Here is an 18,349-nt window from a genome sequence, read left to right as displayed (position 1 = left end):
GTCCAGGAGGTTGAGGCTGCAGGGAGCCATGATCACACCACTGCACTCCAGTCTGGGTGACAGAGTAAGATCGTGTCTCAAAAAAAAAAAAAAAGAATTAAAACTAGTTACATACAATATCCTTCAGAAAATAGAAGGAAAGAGAAGGAAGTGCTTCCCAATTCATTACAAGGCTATTATGACCCTGTATCACAACCAAAGATGGTACTAGAAAGATAAATATCCAGACCAATATCCCTCATGAATAGGTGCAAGAATTCTTAACAAAATATTACCAAATAGAATTCAGCAATATAAAAATAATTCTACACTATGACCAAGTGTAATTTATTCTAGAAATGAAAGGTTGGTTTGACATTTGAAAATCAATCAATATAACCCACCAAGTGAATAGGCTAAAGAAGAAAACCCATAGGATCATATCAATTAATGTGGAAAAAGTATTTGAAAAAATTCAACACCTCATGAATGATAAATTGTCAGAAAAGTAGGAATACAGGGGAAATTTCTCAACTTGATAAAGAGCCTCTACAAAAAAACTACAGGTAACATTATACCTAACAGTGAAAGACTGAATTCTTGCTTTCTTTTTTTCTTTTTTTTTTTTTTAGACAGGGTCTGACTCTTACCCAGGCTGGAGTGTGGTGGTGCGATCACAGTTCACTGCAGCCTCCACCTCCTGGGTTAAAGTGATCCTCCCACCGTGGCCTCCCAAAGTATTGGGATGACAGGCATGAGCCACCACACCTAGCCTTGGATGCTTTCTTGCTAAAATCAGGAACTAGGCAATGATATCTGCTCTCATCATCCTTATTCAACATAGGACTAGAAATTCTAGCCAGTGCAATAAGAACAGAAAAGGAGATAACAGGTACACAGATAGGAAAGGATGAAATAAACTTCCCCCTATTTGCAGATGACCTAATTATCTATGTAGAAAATCCTAAGGAATCTACAAAAAGAAGGGGGAAAAAAAGAACTTGACTTCTATAAATATTAACTTAAAGTGGATCACCAACTTAAATGTAAAATTATAAAACTAGAAAAAAATAGATCTTTGGGACCTAGGACTAGGCAAAAAGTTGCTAGATATAACACCAAAAACGCAAAGTTGATTAATTCAACTTAATCAAAATTTAAAACGTTTGCTCTATAAAAGACTGGCCCTGTTAAGAGGATAAAAAGACGAGCCACAGAATGGGTAAAAATATTTGCAAACCACATAGCTGACAACGCACTAGTATCTAAAATACATAAAGGTCTCTCAAAACTCCAGCAGAAAAAAGCAAATGGTCCAATTAGAATATGGGTGTGGGGAGTGGGTGCAGTGGCTCATGCCTGTAATCCCAGTATGTTGGGAGGCTGAGGTCAGAGGATTGCTTGAGTCCAGGAGTTAGAGAGCAGTCTGGGCAACATGGCAAAACCACGTCTCTAAAAAAAATACAAAAATTAGCCAAGCGTGGTGGCACATGCCTGTAGTCCCAGCTACTTAGGAAGCTGAGGTGGGAAGATAGTCTGAACCTACGAGGTTGAGGCTGTAGTGAGCTGAGATTGCACCACTACACCCAGCCTGGATGACCGAGCAAGCCCCTGTCTCAAAAAAAAAAGAACATGGGAAAAGACATGAACAGATTTTTCACTGAAAAAGGTATACAGATGGCAAACAAGCACATGAAAAGATGTTCAACATCATTTGCTATTAAATGATTCAAATTAAAATCACAAGATATCATTACATACCTATAAGACTAGCTAAAGTAAAAAATAACGACAATACTAAATTCTGGCAAGGATATGGAACAGCAATCATTCATTGCTGGTAGGAATACAAAATGGTACAGACACTTTGGAAGATAGTTTAGCAGTTTTTTTACAAAACTAAACAAAGTCTTAACCATATGACCCAGCAATCATGCTCCTTGTTATTTACCCGAGTTGAAAATGTACGTCCACACAAAACGTGCACACAGATGTTTATAGCAGCTTTATTCATAATCACCCAAACTTGGAAGCAACCAAGATGTCCTTTATTAAGTGAATGGATAAATAAACTGGGGTACATCTAGACAACTGCATAGTATTCAGTGTTGAAAACAAGTGAGCTATCACACCATGAGAAGACATGGAAGAACCTTAAATGCATACCATTAAGTGGAAGAAGCCAATCTGAAAAGGCTGCAAATTATTATATGATTCCAGCTATATGACATCCTGGAAAAGATAAAATTATGGAGACAATAAAAAGTTCAGTAGTTGCCAGGGGTTTAGGGGGAGGAAGAGATGGTTGGCAGAGCACAGAGGATTTTTCAGGCAATATATAACATAGGATCAACTTAAGAGATCCAATATCCAACTAATAAAATTATCACAAAGAGAACAGAGAAAATGGAGGAAAGAAATAGCCAAAGACGTAATAGAAAATAATTTTCTCAGAACTGAGGGAAACAAACCTCCACTTGCTGGCCAGCACAATGAAAGAGAAAAGACTCAACCCCAGGACTCATCAAACACAGGGCTAGGGACTGCTGTTTCTCCATATATGGCCTCCAAGTACCCCTTTTATCCCAATTATACACATGCATTTGTTTATTTAACAACAAAAAGACCTCTAATCTGTATGCTTTCTCCCCAGTTATATAGCATCTACACATCAAAGTAAAATCAGGAACCTATATTACATATCTCAATATACCCTAATCCCAAAGGCCCTTGGGATCAAGTTCAAATGTTTTAGCCTACATTCAACACCTTTCCATCTCTAATCTGCCTCTTCTCTCTGCCACACCCTGAACTCCATCAACTGATCTTGTCCCAAACTATAAAAAGGTGGGGAGAGATACCAAATCCCTCCGAAAACCTTCCCCCATGTTAGAGAAATAAGATACAGTGTTCCCCACCACAACATGTCTGTGTCTGCCCTTGGACCCAGAGTTCGCCATTACCATCTCCACACTACGGCCTTCTGGACATGCCCTGTCCCAAACTTTGGCCCCACTCCTGCCACCTTCCTGCTTCATTTTTCATAGTACTTATCATCATTTCACTTACTTTTCTTTCTCTTCCGTAGCTCCAGGAGGGCTGGAGATTCTGTCTTGTGCACGGATGCCTACAAAGGGTTAAAGAGTGCCTGGTGCTTTGAAGATGCTTGTTATGGGATGCATCGTGTCCCCCAACATTCATACTGAAGCTGTACCATGCAGTACCTTGGAATGCGACTATATTTGGAGATACAGCCTTTAAAGAGGTAGTGAAGGTAAAAGAGGTTACGAGGATGGGCCTGATTCCAATCTGACCTCATATTCCACAGCACCCACTCAGAATACCACATCCGTGTCCTGCCAAACGATGACTGTGCGAGCCCCTGCCCTCTCTCTTCTCTCCACTTCGGGCAGCCCCAGGCTTCACCCCCCTGTCTTCCAAACAGTTGTTCTCACTTTGCTGCAGCAGCAGCCTCTAGGAAAGGGCCCTTGGGTTTGGGCAGCTCAGGGAAAGTCTGTCCTTCTGGCAGACAGCTCCTCTCTCGGAGCTGCTTTGCTTGGCCTGGGTTGGGGGGACCCACCGTCTCTTCTCCCTAGGTGTTCTCTGCTTTGATGAGTTTCCTTCAAACCTCTCCTCAGGCTTCTCTAGCTCCGGATACAGGAGGGTAGATAAAGGAGCAGTCTAGCTGCCTGCCAGCAAGACACACAGGGAGGTGTCTGCACCCGCAGAGAGAACAGAGGTCTTGTCCTTAGCTGTTGTCCAAAACAACAGAAAAAGCTCCACTCCACAGGCCGCTGTGCTTTTAGAGGAAACCAAAGTAAGACCTTGAGTCAGTCAGGGTCCTCTCAGGAAACAAAGGGTGAACTCAGCCTTTTGGGTTTTGTTTTGTTTTTCTTCAGAGAATTTAATGAAGGGACTATTTACTTGGGTGTGAACATTAAGAAAACCAACATGGGGCATTGAGGCATCCTGGGACTAGCAAGGATGAGAGCCCTCATCATCCCAGCCTGAGGGGCAAGGGGAGGAAACTGGGTTACTGGAGACAGTGAGGGAGGTTGTGGCAGGAGATGTCATCAGGAGGTGGGGGGTGGAGGACAGCAGGCACAGCTACAGCCAAAACTGCAGTGCCTATCAGGACAGGAGCTGGGGAGAAATACTTCAACCTCTCTCTTCTCCCATCTCCTGTTGGTGTCTCCCATTAGTCAAACCCAGCTGGAAGCCAGGGGCCATGGAAACCCAGTGATGCCCTCCCTACAGGGCAGCCACCCGGGCACAGAGGAGGATGTGGGTGGATCAGGCAACGCGGAGAACAACAAGCACAGGCCTAACTCAGGGGCAGGAGCCACACCAACTTGAGCAAATGTCCTACCAAAATGACATCGAGGAAGCACAGGGGGTCATCCGTTTTTACTGAGCCATCTGGGTTTGACAGTATTACAGCGTACCTTACAATGACTATGACAGAGGGAGTTTTTTTGTGCACCTGCAGCCACTTCCCCTCCTAATCTCACACTCGTTTTCTGTATTATCATCAGGGATGCCTCTCTCCCCGAATCAGTCCAATTTCCATCAAGTAACACTCAGATTAGGACAATTTGAGTAGCAATTAATAAAAGGACTATTTGCTGAGGTGTGAGCAGGAGATGGCCTCCTATCTCTGGGCTGGTAACACCAGGGCTATCAACACCCCTAGACCTGAAGGGGGCAGAGGAAGAAGGAGTCGCCCACAGTGAGTCAGGGGGCTGTTATGGAGATGGCTGCATGGCAGGACTTGAGACTGTTGGCTGAGAAACAAAGCCAGCCTGTGGGGACTCTACAAGGAGGAGAATGAATATTCCTACTTCATTCTCCTTTTCACTGAATCCTCCTAGGCTCCTCATTGGCTGGACCCAATCAGAAACCAGAGGGTGAGGCTGGCCTCCCGGGGCCCAGGGCAGTACAGAGAAAGGTGGGGAGGCAAATGAAAGGTGTCCAACTGCAACCCCCTTTCCAAGGGATGTGTAAAACAACCCAAGCAAGGCCGGTGGGATGGGTCTTCCCCACTCCTGGAACCTGGCAGACAGACAAAGCCATAGCCCTGTGCACTGAGCAGCATCAACCCGACATTGTCCCACCACAGGACCCCCACTGAGGGCCTGCTTTCCAGAGCCCAGGGCAGCCTCAGCTCCCACCCACCCCTAGTCTAGACTCTCAGCAAAGCCTCCCAACAAAGTCAGAGTTAGCGTGTGTTGTTGGCAATGACAGAATCCAGACACAAACATCTTCATGCATGTGAGTTGGGGGTCTCTTTCAAAAACATTAGCAGGCAGAGCAAACTGATCACTGGGAGGGCTGAGAACCAAGCTCTGGGCTTTGCAGCCCGAGACTAAGCCAGTGTCACTCAGCATTGCGCTTGCCAAGCCACCACCAACCACCCAGAGAAACTAGGACCCAGACAGCACTGGGGTCACCATCACCCCAGGAATGGATTGTTCCTGCTCCTGCTTCTCAAATCACTTTCTCCCAAAATGAAGCCCAGGACCGTGCATTTTATCAGCTAAACCAAGGCCATGTGCCTTCAATCAAACTGCAAGGAACCCTGGGAATGTGAACACCCAGCATTCTAATTAGGAGAGGAACACCCTAAACGTGGGAAGAGGTTTCCCATGCTGGGCAGCCAACAAGTAATGGCCCCTAACTGTATCTGTAGCCTCTTCAACATGTCAGAGTATTTCTTCCAGACAACATCTTAGAAGGATTACCGACTCTGGGTATGTTATTACCAAATTTCTTTCCTGCAAAAGTTAAACTAATTTCCAGCCACATCCAGTGAACACAGTGCCTGCTTTGCTGCACCCACACACATGATTACATTTTTTAAGTAGAAACTAATTGGCAAAATGCAATTGATACCTCATATCTTAATTCTCTCTTTTTGAGGAGGAAGGGGAGTTTCTAGGTTTGCTCATTAGTGATATTCTCCAAAAGCCTTCAATACTTGACTTTGGACCATTTTATTATTTGCTTTGATGACTGATTTTTTTTTTTCATTATTTTCCCTTTTATAGACTTGTGTTAAAATTAGCTGGCATTTGCTGAAAGAAGAAATCAGGATTAGATTCAGCTGTGTGTAACAGAAAAAAAAAAACCCACAAAGACTTAAAGTACACAGAAGTTTCTTTCTCTCTTGCATAAAAAAGGCCTAGAGGAGGGCAGTCCAGGGCTGTTTTTGGACCCACTCCACAAAGTCGTGAGAGGCTTTCCCAGTTCCTCCTCTGCCATCCGCTGATGAGGCCTCATCCTCCTCATCCCCACTGTCCAAGGTGGCAGCTAGAGCTCCAGCCATCACATTCAGTAGGACAGAGTGCAGGATGAAGAGGGACAAGCCACCTACCTTTACAACAATAAGTTGGCATCTTATTGGCCAAAATTCAGATGTGTGATGTCATCTAGCTACAAGGGAGGCTGGACAATGAGCCCAGATAAAAATCAGATCTTACTACTGAGGACTAAGGGAAGAACGAGTATTGAGAGCCAGCTAACTGTCTCTTCCACAGGCAAGAATACAAGCTGTGTTGAAGACAACCCATTCATATGAGAATCATGATGTTTATTATGACGATGAAGATAGCTAATATTTACTAAATAGTTGCCAATTTTAGCACTGTTCTAGGAACTTGATATGTATTACTTAATCCTTACCACACCCCTATGAAGTAGATACTATGACTATCCTCATTTTACAGAGGAGGAAACCAAGGCACAGAGAGACTAGGTAATTTGTGCAAGGTCACCCAGCTAACAGGCAACAGAACTTAGATTTGAACTGAGGCAGCCTGACACAAGACACAACTATGAACAGAGGCAATCACAGAACCAAGTCAGGGAGGCCAGCTGGGGCTTTTCCAAGGGGCTTATCTATTGACTCAGGAGTGGAGAGATGGGACCTAAGCCAGAGCTGCCTCATCACTTTGCCTTTGAATCTTTCATCTGTTTATCCATTCAATACAAATGTCCTTTTGTAACACACCTTACATTTGCAATTCACTGTCCAAAAGTGCTTGCCACTCCGCAGGGCAGATACTGTATCCTCAGCAGCCAGCATAGCCTATGGCACACAGGGCTCAAAACATACCTGTGAGCCAGGTGTGGTGGCCCTATAGTCCCAGCTTCTTGGGAGACTAAGGTGGGAGGAACACTGGAGGCCAGTTCAAGACCAGCCTGGGCAACATAGAGAGACTGCCCCCCCATCCTCTACAAAAAAATTTAAAAATTAGCTGGGTGTGGTGGCACACCTGTAGTCCTAGCTCCTTAGGAGGCTGAGGTGGGAGGATCACTTCAGCCCAGGAGCTTGAGGCTGCAGTGAGCTATGATTGCAACTGGACAACAGAGCAAGGCCCCGACTCTAGTATCTTACCTATATATAAAAATATATGAGTGACTGTGCATGTACATATCAAGCCTACCTTGTGCCAGGCTCTGTGATGGGCACTGAGCATGCAGAAATGAGACCCAGACCCTGCTCACTGGCCCTTATGGCCAAGAAAAGGAGGCAGATGATTGGGCATCACGGGGGGCAGTAAAAAGGAGTGGGGACCTCCATGGTGAGAAGTCTGGGGTGGCTGCACTGTAGTTTGAGTCACAGTAATAAGGGACAAGGTCCTCAAGGTAGGCCAGAGACAGACTTGAAATTCCTTTCATGTCCAAGGTGAAAAACCTAGCCTCAGCCCTGAGGCAATAGGGAGCCATGAGGCTTAAGCAGGGTGACATAATCTGAGAGGCCATCTAGAACAACTCTCCTGGTAGTGTGCCAGGGATGGGAGGAGAGAGCCCAGAAGCAGGGAGATTCAGATGAAGTAGAGTCTGGGAGGTGTGGGAGCCAAAGTGAAGGGTCTGGAAGAAAGAAGGAGGGGTGGAGTGAGGAAAAACAAAAGAGGTCCCATACCCTGTGCATGTGAGCCAGAGAGATGGGCCAGGGAACTGTGGGAGGGGAAAAGAGCGGGCCTGAGGTGGCCAGAGTGAGGAGGTGCTGGCGAGGGGGGGCTGGAGAGGGGCCCTGCCTGGCCTGAGCTGGGGCAGACAGAGCAGTTGGACGCCAGCAGCCTTGTGCTCATGGCTCAGAAATGTCCCAGGCCTGCCAGGAGGCTGCTGCCTCTGTCCCCCCACCAGCCCCAGCCAGGCTCCCACATCAGGAGCTCTGAAGCTGTCCCCTCAGCCTTCTGCTCCCCCAGAGCAGGCCTCCCCTCCCCAGAAGCCAGGCATATGACACCCCCTCAGCCCTCCCCCTCAATGGCTGATGAAACGCAGGCCAGGGAAGGAGGGGGAAAGAATAAACAGACATCTGCAGGGGGGCCCATCAGGAAGCAGGGGACAGGCTGCGGCGGGCTGAGGCTGCCTGGGGGTGCCAGGGGGCCCACAGATCTAGCGGGGCGGGTGGCGGATGGCGGATGGAGTGGGATCCAGGGAACAGTTGGAGCCAGCAGGGAGTTAACGTCTGCAGTACTTTGCCCGACAGGCCTAATGAGACACAGGTGGTCCCCTGGCTCTGGCCCCACCTCCCAGCCCCCTGATAGTGTAAACTGATGCTGGTTGTCTGGGGTGGGGAGAGGGGGGTTCTGCAGCTACGGGAAGGGGGGCGGGGCTGGGGCGGCTGGCGGGGGCCCAGCACATAACTCTGGGCGGTTGCAGTCTGGGGCCGCAGACACCCAGCCACTCTGAGCAGAACTGACAGCATGAAGGTACGGGGCCCAGGGTAGGGGGACTCATAGCACTGGGGAATTGAGCCCACTCCAGAGGCCCCTGGCCACAGAGGGGACTATGAAGGCACAAGGAGTTCTCTTGAAACTTGTAAGCGATGAGGGTATATAGCCTGTCCCAGAGAGTGGGGTTACTTGGCCGGAGGGGGGGTAGGGTGGGGAAAGAGGGGCCAAATGGCAGGAGAGGGATTCAGGCAAGGGCAGCATATGCACGCATGGTGGGGGCAAATACAAAGAGAACAGGGGGTCTCGAGCTGGGAAGGGGCTGTGCTGACCCTGTCTGCCCATCGCCAGGCCCTCCCGGCCCTGCCGCTGCTGCTGCTTCTCTCCACGCCCCCGTGTGCCCCCCAGGTCTCCGGGATCCGAGGAGATGGTAAGCAGCCCCACACTCACAGATGCGGCTTGGCCCACAGGTTGGGCAAGGAGAGGCTGGACTGTCAGAACAGACTGTCAGGGCTGAGCCCCAGCTCTGCAGGACTCAGGTTCCTCCTCTACTAAATGGGGCAGATGGATGACATGAGCATTGCTCATCTCCCTTGAAGAAACCTTCCATGACTCCTTGTGTCAAATTCCCCCAGTCCCAGGGACTAAGGCAAGTCTTGGGGTGCTGAGGTGTCAGTGATGCCATAGTCCCACTCTCCTCACTGTCCCCATGTCCCCACCCCCAGCTCTGGAGAGGTTTTGCCTTCAGCAACCCCTGGACTGTGACGACATCTATGCCCAGGGCTACCAGTCAGACGGCGTGTACCTCATCTACCCCTTGGGCCCCAGCGTGCCTGTGCCCGTCTTCTGTGACATGACCACCGAGGGCGGGAAGTGGACGGTGAGTGGGAGGAGGGAACAGAGGCCAGAGCTGGTTCTAATCCCAGCCCTGTGACCCTGGGCTTCACATCTGTGAACCTCAGTTTCTTCATCTTTAAAATGGGGATAATGATACCCACAGCACAGCTTCTGAGCAGCTGCCAACACTTAAATTCTAAGTGCCTGAGGTAGGTGTTTGTCTGTTTGCTTTGAGGCGGAGTCTTGCTCTGTCATCCAGGCTCAAGTGCAGTGGCTCCATCCAGTTCACTGCTGCAACCTCCACCTCCCAGGTTCAAACAATTCTCCTGCCTCAGCTTCCCAAGTAGCTGGGATTACAGGCATGTGCCACCACGCCCAGCTAATTTTTTTATTTTTAGTAGAGATGGGGTTTCACCATGTTGGCCAAACTGGCCTCGAACTCCTGACCTCAGGTGATCCGCCCACCTCAGCCTCCCAAAGTGCTGGGATAACAGGCGTGAGCCACTGCGCCCGGCTGAGGTAGGTTAATGCATATAAGCCTCACAATAACCCTGGGAAGTACTGAGGAACTAAAGCCTCAGAGAGGTGAAGGAACTTGCCCAGGTCCCACAGCTAGGCACTCGAACTCTAGAGCGCCCCCCTCTTAGCCTCTTTCCTGCCTCTATACGAAACTGGGTATGAAGAGCCCAGGTGGGTGCTGACAGCTGCTCCACAGGGGGCCTGGTGCCAATGTGGACCTTGTTTTAGCAACCCCACTCCCACTACCCCCCACAACTCAGTCCTTTAACAAGCTGGCCACAGCATCACAGGGTCCATGCTTGAGGTGGGCAGGGCAGGCCCAGAACCCTGCCCACTGGACCCTTGATGGTCCAGTCTCATCTTCTCTGCTCCAGGTTTTCCAGAAGAGATTCAATGGCTCAGTGAGTTTCTTCCGGGGCTGGAATGACTACAAGCTGGGCTTCGGCCGTGCCGATGGAGAGTACTGGCTGGGTAAGGCGGGGACCAGGTGGGCTGAGGGGCTGCCCCAGGGCCAGGTCCTTGTTGACCAACTGCCCCTCCTCCCCAGGGCTGCAGAACATGCACCTCCTGACGCTGAAGCAGAAGTACGAGCTGCGAGTGGACTTGGAGGACTTTGAGAACAACACGGCCTACGCCAAGTACGCTGACTTCTCCATCTCCCCGAACGCGGTCAGTGCAGAGGAAGACGGCTACACCCTCTATGTGGCAGGCTTCGAGGACGGCGGGGCAGGTATACCCCGCCGTTAGCTTTAGGAGGGGCTGTGAGGGGAAAGAAGGCAGGGCTGGCCCTGCCCAGTCATCCCCAACCTCCTTCAGGCCCCTCCTTCAACCCTCCTGGGTCTGGAAGGGCCAGAGCTGGCTCCAAACCAGCTCAAACCAGCTTGGGCCTCAGCCCTGGGGAGCAGCCATCCTGGCCCTGCTCCAGGCAACTCTGTGGCGGAGCAGCTGTTTCTCTTCATTGCAGAAGCACATCTACCCAACATCTGGCTCAGGGAGGGTGCCCCCATCCCGCCAGGCTGCCACGTGATCTCTCTCACAGTCGTCATTGTCACCCTCTCCCAGCCAGCTCGGAGCTCAGTTCCCTGCTTCAGCAGCCCCAACCCTTCTCCCCTCTGCCAGGTGACTCCCTGTCCTACCACAGTGGCCAGAAGTTCTCTACCTTTGACCGGGACCAGGACCTCTTTGTGCAGAACTGCGCGGCTCTCTCCTCAGGAGCCTTCTGGTTCCGCAGCTGCCACTTCGCCAACCTCAATGGCTTCTACCTAGGTGGCTCCCACCTCTCCTATGCCAATGGCATCAACTGGGCCCAGTGGAAGGGCTTCTACTACTCCCTCAAGCGCACTGAGATGAAAATCCGTCGGGCCTGAGGGGCTGGCCCCCTCAGGCCCCTTTCCTCCCCTGGACACGCATGGTCTCCACGAGTGCTCCCTCTGCTGCCCCTGATGCATGCTTCTGCTGATTCCCGAGCACCAACTCCTTACAAGGGGGCCTGTGGCTCTCAGCCATGCCTCATCCCTGTCATACACCCAGGGCATCCATTCCTAAGCCAGACCCGGCTCCCCTACACCTGAAGTTACGCTGCCAGCAGCTCCCCAGGCCTTTTCCGAGAGGCACATGGTTCTAGCCTGGACCTGGCTGGGCTCCATGAGAATGAGTTGCCTCCACCCTGTCCCAACAGCTGACAGCCAGGAGCCATCCTCCCAGCTGCAGGCCTTTGTGTGCCATCTTGTCCTGCTTCCTCACTGTGAACCCCTGTCTGGGCCACCCTAGTGTGCTAGGCTGAGCAGTACAGTGTGAACAGGGCCATGGTGTATTCTAGGCCACAGCCCAGCACTCCTCTGGCTGCTCTCAAACCATGTTTCATCCTCAGCCTTCCTCCCACCAACTTAATCCCCTGTGGTGAGTACCGTGGAACCCCAGCCCATCTCACTATCATACTCAGCTTTCCCTGATGACCCATCCCAGCCCCCGAAGCTCTATACCAAGACCACAGCTACTGCACACCACCCTGAAACAGCCACAGCCAAGGTAGGCATGCATATATGAGGTCTTCCCCATACTCTCCAGGGGTTGAGAGGTTTAGCCACATGAGGGAGCAGAGGACAATCTCTGCAGGGCTGGGAGTGGGTAGGGACTGAAGGTCTCAATAAACCTTCAGAACCTGAATGAACTGGCTTCACACACACAAACATATTTGCTTATTTCCCCAAATGTAGGCACCTGGCTCCTCCTTGCTCCCCTACTGATGGTGTCCTACCCCGAACTCCAAAAATTACACCTGGAGTCAGGTGCAGAAGGGAACCTTGTATTTCACAGGCCTCATTTTGATGGCAAAAAGACAGTGTAATAATAACATAATAATAATAAAAATATAATACTGAAAAGGATTGTACAGGGGGAGTCAGGGTCTCCCAATCCTGTCATGGCTCGGTGGTGGCTCAGGTGGCTGCTTAAGGCTGAAAGGTGGGTCTGAGATGAACCTGCAGAATAATCCAAGCCGAGCCTCACCTGCTGGGTCCAGGGCTAAAGCCTTTGAGAATGTTCCCATGGATCTTGGAACTAGGTCTACCGTGGCAGCAAGGCACAGGCTGTGGGCCTCAGGGGTCCTGGAGGTCAGGCAGGTCAGCCAGCAGCATTGGGGAGTCCATCTGGATCTCACGCTGCAGGGACTCAATATCGGCAGGGTTCATGCCATGGCCTTCGAGCCAGTCAGCAAGCAGGGAGGCTGAGAGTGAGGCTGAATCTGACTGGCTGCAGGGGAAGGGAAGGGAGGGGTGCTATTAGCGTAGGCTGGACTCTCACCCATCCCACAGGTGCATGCTTCCTGCACCAGGAACCTCTCCCCACAGCCCCAGTCTAGGAGCTCAGTCCAGCCACCTTACCCATCCTGTGGCCCATCAGCCACGCCCATGTCGAAAGACTGGTTTAAGAATTCCTCCAGGTCAAAGCCAACACCGTAGCCAGCCCCACTGCCCTTTGGTGTGCCTGAGAACACAGGGGGCAGGGGGTCCTCCACCTGCAGAGAATGACAGATTACAATGCAGGCAGACTGAGGTCTGCAGGGCACCCTGTCCCAATGCTGCTGACTACTCCGCCTGGATACCTGGGAGTGCTAACACCAGTTTTGGCCGTCAGTGAGTGCTAGCTGGCCCCGCCTCTGGGCCAGGCACTTTCCAATATCTAACTTGTCTCCTAACAACCTCTTCATCGCCATTATGCTCCTTCTGTGAGCAAGGAGACATGTTCAGAGACAAAGCCCCATCTGCTGCTCGGTTTTTGTGGAACAGGGACCACTCCTGAACCCATTTTCCTTTGGCCCGGACCTAGGTGTCCCCATGGCCTGGGCCTCCCTCTCACCTGTGACTTAGATAGCTGCTGGGTCACTAGGTTGACATCAGGTGACTCTGACATGGAAGACTGAGGGGCTCCCCCGGCGTCTGTAGGTGGCAGGCCAGGTGGGAAGTAAGGCAAAACTCCTGGGGTGTTGGAGCCAGGCAACCCAGGGGGTGGCACAAGTGACTGGGGAGCCAGGAGGCTGGTAGAGGTGGCAATCTGGGGTGGCGCAGGGACAGGGATGGGCCTAGGAGGGCCGGTGGGGTGGGCTGCAGGGCCAGGGGGTGGGCAGGCAGGCTGGGGTACAGGGCCAGATGTGGAGCCCGCAGGTTGTGGTTGTGGGCCAGTGGGCTGGGCTACAGGGCCAGGAGGACTGGCAGGTTGGGCTGGGGTTGGCGTTGGCACTGGGGCAGGGGCTGGCACAGAGGTCGGGGCTGGGGCTGGGGGTCGGGCCATTCGAGTCCAGCGTTCCAAAAGGCTTCTGTCATTGTCGCTGAGCACTAGTCCAGCCAAAGGGTCAGTGGAGGGGCCCCCAGAGGCCCCGGCCCCCCGTTCCTTTCGCTCCCGCTCCTGCCGCCGTTTCTCCCGCTCCTTGGCTCGCTCTTGCCGCCGCCGCCGCTTCTCCTCCCGCTCCCGCTGGCGCTCCTGGGCTGTCACCGGCTTCCGAGGCTCAGAAGCCTCCAGGGGTGCGCTGGGGCCATCTGTTGGGCAGGGGAGAAGGTAAAAGGCTGAAGCCTTGTCCAAGTCCAAGTCTCCCCTCTGCCCACCCGACCTGCCCACAAGGCACCTCTGAGCCGGCTTCTCAAAGACTTGAGCAGGGCAGCTTTAAGGGCAGCCTTAGTGTTGTCTGAGATGGCACCCTCTTTCTTCGGTGGGGCAGGCTCACTGGCTGGTGGGGGTGGCTGCAGGGTCAGATCAATGGTGTCAGGTGCAGGGCCAGGGCACGGTGGTGGGGCTGGTGGGGGAGACTCCATGGCACAGTCCCCACTGGGAGCCCAGGGACTGGGCATTTCAACATCTGGACAGCCAGGTTCACTAGCCACAGGCTGGAGAGAAGGCTGGAAGCGGATCTGCTGGCGGATGCCCTCACGCCTTGCATGGAAGTCCTCAATCTCAGCCACGATGGCCTCCTTAATGCGCTCCCGAGTGAGGGCTTCACGATCAAAGGCAAAGTCAAAGGGCGGGGCACAGTCAGGCTCATCATCAGGATCATGGTACTTGGCCAGGAAAGGGTGGCGAAGGGCAGCAGCTGCTGAGATGCGGGCGCTGGGCTCAAAACGCAGCATGCGACCCAGGAGTGATAGGGCCTGACGGTCGGCACCTGGGTACACTGTCTCCCAGGGCACAGGCTGGCGTGGTGGCAAGCTCTGGATATAGGCCCGCACCCTCTCAGCCCCCACAGCCTGAATCACGGCTGGTGATGGGGTACCCAGCACCATCATGATGAGCTGTAGCTGGTGTACATAGTTTTTGCCTGGGAAGAGCTGGCGCCGGGCCAGCATCTCACCAAAGATGCAGCCCACAGACCAAAGGTCAATAGCCTGTGTATACTCATGCAAAGAGAGCATGAGCTCAGGGGCACGGTACCAGCGCGTGGCCACATACTCGGTCATGAAGTACTGATGTTCAGCGGGCGAGGTGCACAGGCCACGAGCCATACCAAAGTCACCAATCTTGAGCTCACAGTTCTCATTCACCAATAGGTTGGAGGGCTTGAGGTCACGGTGGATGACCTGAGCCGAGTGCATGTACTTCAGGCCCCGCAGCAGTTGGTACAGGAAGTAGCGCACGTGTTCCAGTGTGAGGGGCTGTGAGGAGTGGATGATCTGGTGCAGGTCACTTTCCATCAGGTCCAGGACCACGTAGCTGGAAGGGGAAAGAAGGAGAGAAGCATGGGTTGGCCTGATCACACTCCAGGGACAAGCCCCATCCTCACCACACCCTTCCGATTCCAGACAGGTAACAGCCTTACCCTGGGACCCCGTAGGGGCTGACGGCATGGTATGGAAGAAGAGCATCACGTTTTAGATTCTCTACGACTTTTCCATGAACTTGGTTAAATCACTTTTGTCTCCAGACCTAGTTTCCCCATCAGATAAAAGATGGGGTTGGACTACACCAGGGCTGGCCAATAGGTTTCCTTTTGGGGCTATCTCCATTGTTTGGTAGTGGCAGCTTGAAGAACTATGATGAAAATTGATCAGGCTTGTCCACTGTCTGTAGGAAAGTGTTCTGTGATTGATTAGTGAAGTCTGCTATGGGAATAGGAGGGTGTGGTCATAGTAGGAACATTTGTCCTACATTTGACATCCTACATACTAAGATTCTATAAAACTGTAAAATCATCTGTACATTTCTTGAGGAATAACAGTTGTCCCTGGCAAAACTCTAAAGGAGAACTGGTCCTAGGACTGCGGGAATTTTCCCAGCCTGCTTCAGATTAGATTCAGCTGCCCTTCCAGAACTTCAGCAATATGAGTGCAGCCTTCAGAAAAGTCCCAAGTCTGGCTCCCTCTCCCATCCCGCTTCTTACACAGATTTGAATTCGCCATAGGGCACAGTGGGCCTCAGGATGTCCTTGATGGCGATGATGTTGTCGTGCTTAAAGTGCTTGAGGATCTTCAGCTCCCTGAGGGTTCGCTTGGCATTGGTCACCACATCAAAAGCATTAGGGATCTTCTTGATGGCCACCTGCTGGCCTGAGGAGCAGGGAACAGGGACACACCAGAGGATACCTTGGAGAAACTGCAGAGTCGACCCAGCCCCTATCAACACCTCCCTTCTAGGATGCAAATGACAACAGCTACCAAGTACTGGGTACCTACTATGTGCCAAGCATGTTACATACATTATTAAATGTGACCTTCACAACTCCCCTACAGGGCAGGTCCCAATAGGTCAATGTTAAAGAGAAGGAAATATGGCTTAGTAACTTGTTGGAGGTTGCACGGCTGCCCAGTGGTGGAGTTCAGTCTCTAATGCCTACACCCTCTGCATCTCAGACCTCACCCATCCCACCACCAGTTCCTTGTGCCAGTGTCTGGCTCCAGAACACATTTGTCTCTTAGACACGAAGGAATGGCTCTCCATTCTGGTCTAACTGGGACTGTCATTTTTCTAAGGAGGAAGTAGGCAGGCAGGATGGCAAAACCCCCAGGCCAGAGTTTCAGAGAACCGAGCCTCCCCGGAGCCTGGCAGGCAGAGGGTCCTGGTCAGCGTGTGTTGACTGGAGCCAGAACTCGCACCCCGCTTTCCTTCCCAGCTGTCTGGGACGGGCCGGTTTCCCACTCCCTGCGACGCTGCCACATCTGGGAGGCGACGGCTCAGGAAGCTCACCGGTGAGGCGGCGGCGGGCGGAGGACACCACTCCGTAGGCCCCGTTGCCTATGGTCTCGATGATCTCGTACTCGTCGCCCACGTCAAAGGTCACATCGAAGGAGCGGGCTTTAAGCAGGGCCAGGTTCTTGGCCGCTACAGAGGCAGCGGTGTGGGCGGGTTCGGCCTTCACGGGCCCGGGGGGTTCCGCAGAGCCGTCCTCGCCGTCTTCCTCCTTCAGGGGCTCGGCCATGGTGTCTGCGTGGAGACTCGGGTGAGGAGGGGACCGCCTCCCGTGGGCCTCAGCGTCCCCTCTGCGGGCTAGGGAGCAGGACCAGGGAACTTCCCAGTTCCCTAAACCGACAAGGGCCAGAAGCGCGCGGTTGGTTCGGGGAAAACACGCTACCCCAGGGGTCGGGGCCCAGCAGGGGCCAGGCCAGGGTCGGGGGATGGGGAGGCGAGGCGCGGGCCAGGAAGAAAGGGAGGGGCGGGGCACCTGGGTTTCCCCCGGGCCGCACTCACCCCCGCGCCTCCTCAAGGCTTTCAGAGGTCCCGAGGCTCACCGGCCTCCCGTCCCCAGCGCGGGAGTCTCCGAGGGTGGCTCACTTACTTATTCAAGGGCCGCGGCCACCACCTCAGCGTCGTGAGCTGCCCTGTCCGTCCCCCTCCGCCCCGCCTCCCAACACCACGCTCCCTCCAGCTCCTGGCCAATCGCTGAGCTATTTCTGCGAAGGGTCCTGCCCCTTCTACCTGCTGCGCCCAATCCTAGCCCACCGGCCGAGGAAGCCACGCCTGGCGCGCGCCGCTGTCCAGCTAGCCGGCGGGAGCCGCCCAAAGGGTGCCCGGCACTTCACAGGGGTGTGCTCCCCGCCCGGCACCGCCTTCAAACGCATGCGCACTGGCAGTCGGGCGCCAAGTGAATGGAAGGCAACGCCCCTGCACGTAGCGCGCGCGTCCCCATCTAGCGCTCGACCTCGTCCGGCCAATCACAGCTAGTCCCATGAGCTCGGGCAACTGTCCGGACTGAGATGCCCAGGATTGGGACTGTTGTCTTGGCTACTGGGTCCCGAAGTCCCCCTCCGCCCCGGGAATTGTGCCCACCATTTTCTCGGTCCCAGGAGCTCTGGGAATGTGTCATCCCCGGTAGAGGGTGCCCGTCACGGCCAACCACAGAGATCCCGGTCCTCCAGGATTCTAGAGCGGCCGGCCGAAACCTCCACTGACTTCCGGTGGCTGAGTCTCTCCGCAGCTTCCGGCCAAGTTGGACCGCACCTGGGGGTTTCCTGGCCTGCAGGTGTGTTACCTCCGCTCGTTTGTTTGTCCCGCGATTCCCGTGCTTTGGGCTGCAGCGGAGTTAACCGAGGCGGCCGCCCGGCCTCTGTCCCTCTGCGGAGCCCGCTGGTAGGCGGAGCCCTCGCTGGAACCGAGCTGCGCCGACCCACCCCAAAATCCGATGGTTGATTCGTTCATTCATGTAGCAAATGTTTCTGGAGCACCGCCCCTCTAAGGCTCAGTGCCAGGAGGCGAAGATGGATATGGTGGATAGTGTGAGCTGGAAGGAAAGGTTTTTTAAAGGGAACGGGGTAGGGCTGAAAGAAGTGAAGAATTTTGGTTTCACTCCTAGGCGGCTTATAGAAAAAAGCAATACAAATACATATTCGTACCCACCTTCCCTTTCGTGTACAAAA

At 52.9% G+C, this 18,349-nt stretch overlaps 2 protein-coding genes across 11 annotated transcripts in view; one reads left to right on the top strand and one right to left on the bottom strand.

Annotated features, from left to right (window-relative positions):
- The window catches only part of LOC105493340 (mitogen-activated protein kinase 7), a 33,488-nt gene extending 15,374 nt beyond the window's left edge, over nt 1–18,114 (bottom strand). Inside the window, exons 1-8 of one of the 9 annotated variants that reach the window (XR_011615478.1) lie at nt 17,763–18,114; nt 16,683–16,919; nt 15,880–16,045; nt 15,319–15,336; nt 14,134–15,212; nt 13,371–14,047; nt 12,896–13,029; nt 12,522–12,764 (exon numbers count right to left, since the gene is read on the bottom strand). Coding sequence is in view for 8 of the 9 variants with exons in the window: in XM_011760911.3 (XP_011759213.1) it covers nt 12,611–12,764; nt 12,896–13,029; nt 13,371–14,047; nt 14,134–15,212; nt 15,319–15,336; nt 15,880–16,045; nt 16,683–16,919; nt 17,763–17,799 (2,502 nt within the window). In the remaining variant the exon portion in view is untranslated. Of the gene's footprint in view, nt 1–12,304; nt 12,765–12,895; nt 13,030–13,370; nt 14,048–14,133; nt 15,213–15,318; nt 15,337–15,879; nt 16,046–16,682; nt 16,920–17,183; nt 17,339–17,411; nt 17,729–17,762 lie in introns of those variants that run through there. The other 8 variants (XM_011760911.3, XM_071082493.1, XM_011760913.3 and 5 more) reach the window with 8 other exon arrangements.
- Nucleotides 8,617–12,183, top strand: LOC105493341 (microfibril associated protein 4). Of its 2 annotated transcripts, none has more exons than XM_011760919.3 (6): nt 8,617–8,696; nt 9,009–9,087; nt 9,383–9,537; nt 10,388–10,484; nt 10,561–10,743; nt 11,133–12,183. In XM_011760919.3, the coding sequence occupies exons 1-6, from the start codon at nt 8,691–8,693 to the stop codon at nt 11,378–11,380; spliced, it is 768 nt and encodes a 255-aa protein (XP_011759221.1). In that variant the 5' UTR covers nt 8,617–8,690; the 3' UTR covers nt 11,381–12,183. The 2 variants fall into 2 exon arrangements, with proteins under 2 accessions (XP_011759221.1, XP_011759220.1); XM_011760918.3 differs by having other exon boundaries at nt 8,656–8,805.
- Nucleotides 18,115–18,349: the final 235 nt, after the last annotated feature.

Source organism: Macaca nemestrina, chromosome 17 (genome assembly GCF_043159975.1).
Source record: "Macaca nemestrina isolate mMacNem1 chromosome 17, mMacNem.hap1, whole genome shotgun sequence".
Lineage (NCBI taxonomy): Eukaryota > Metazoa > Chordata > Mammalia > Primates > Cercopithecidae > Macaca > Macaca nemestrina.
Note: the sequence above shows the minus strand (reverse complement) of the source record. Positions and strands in the feature narration are given on the sequence as shown.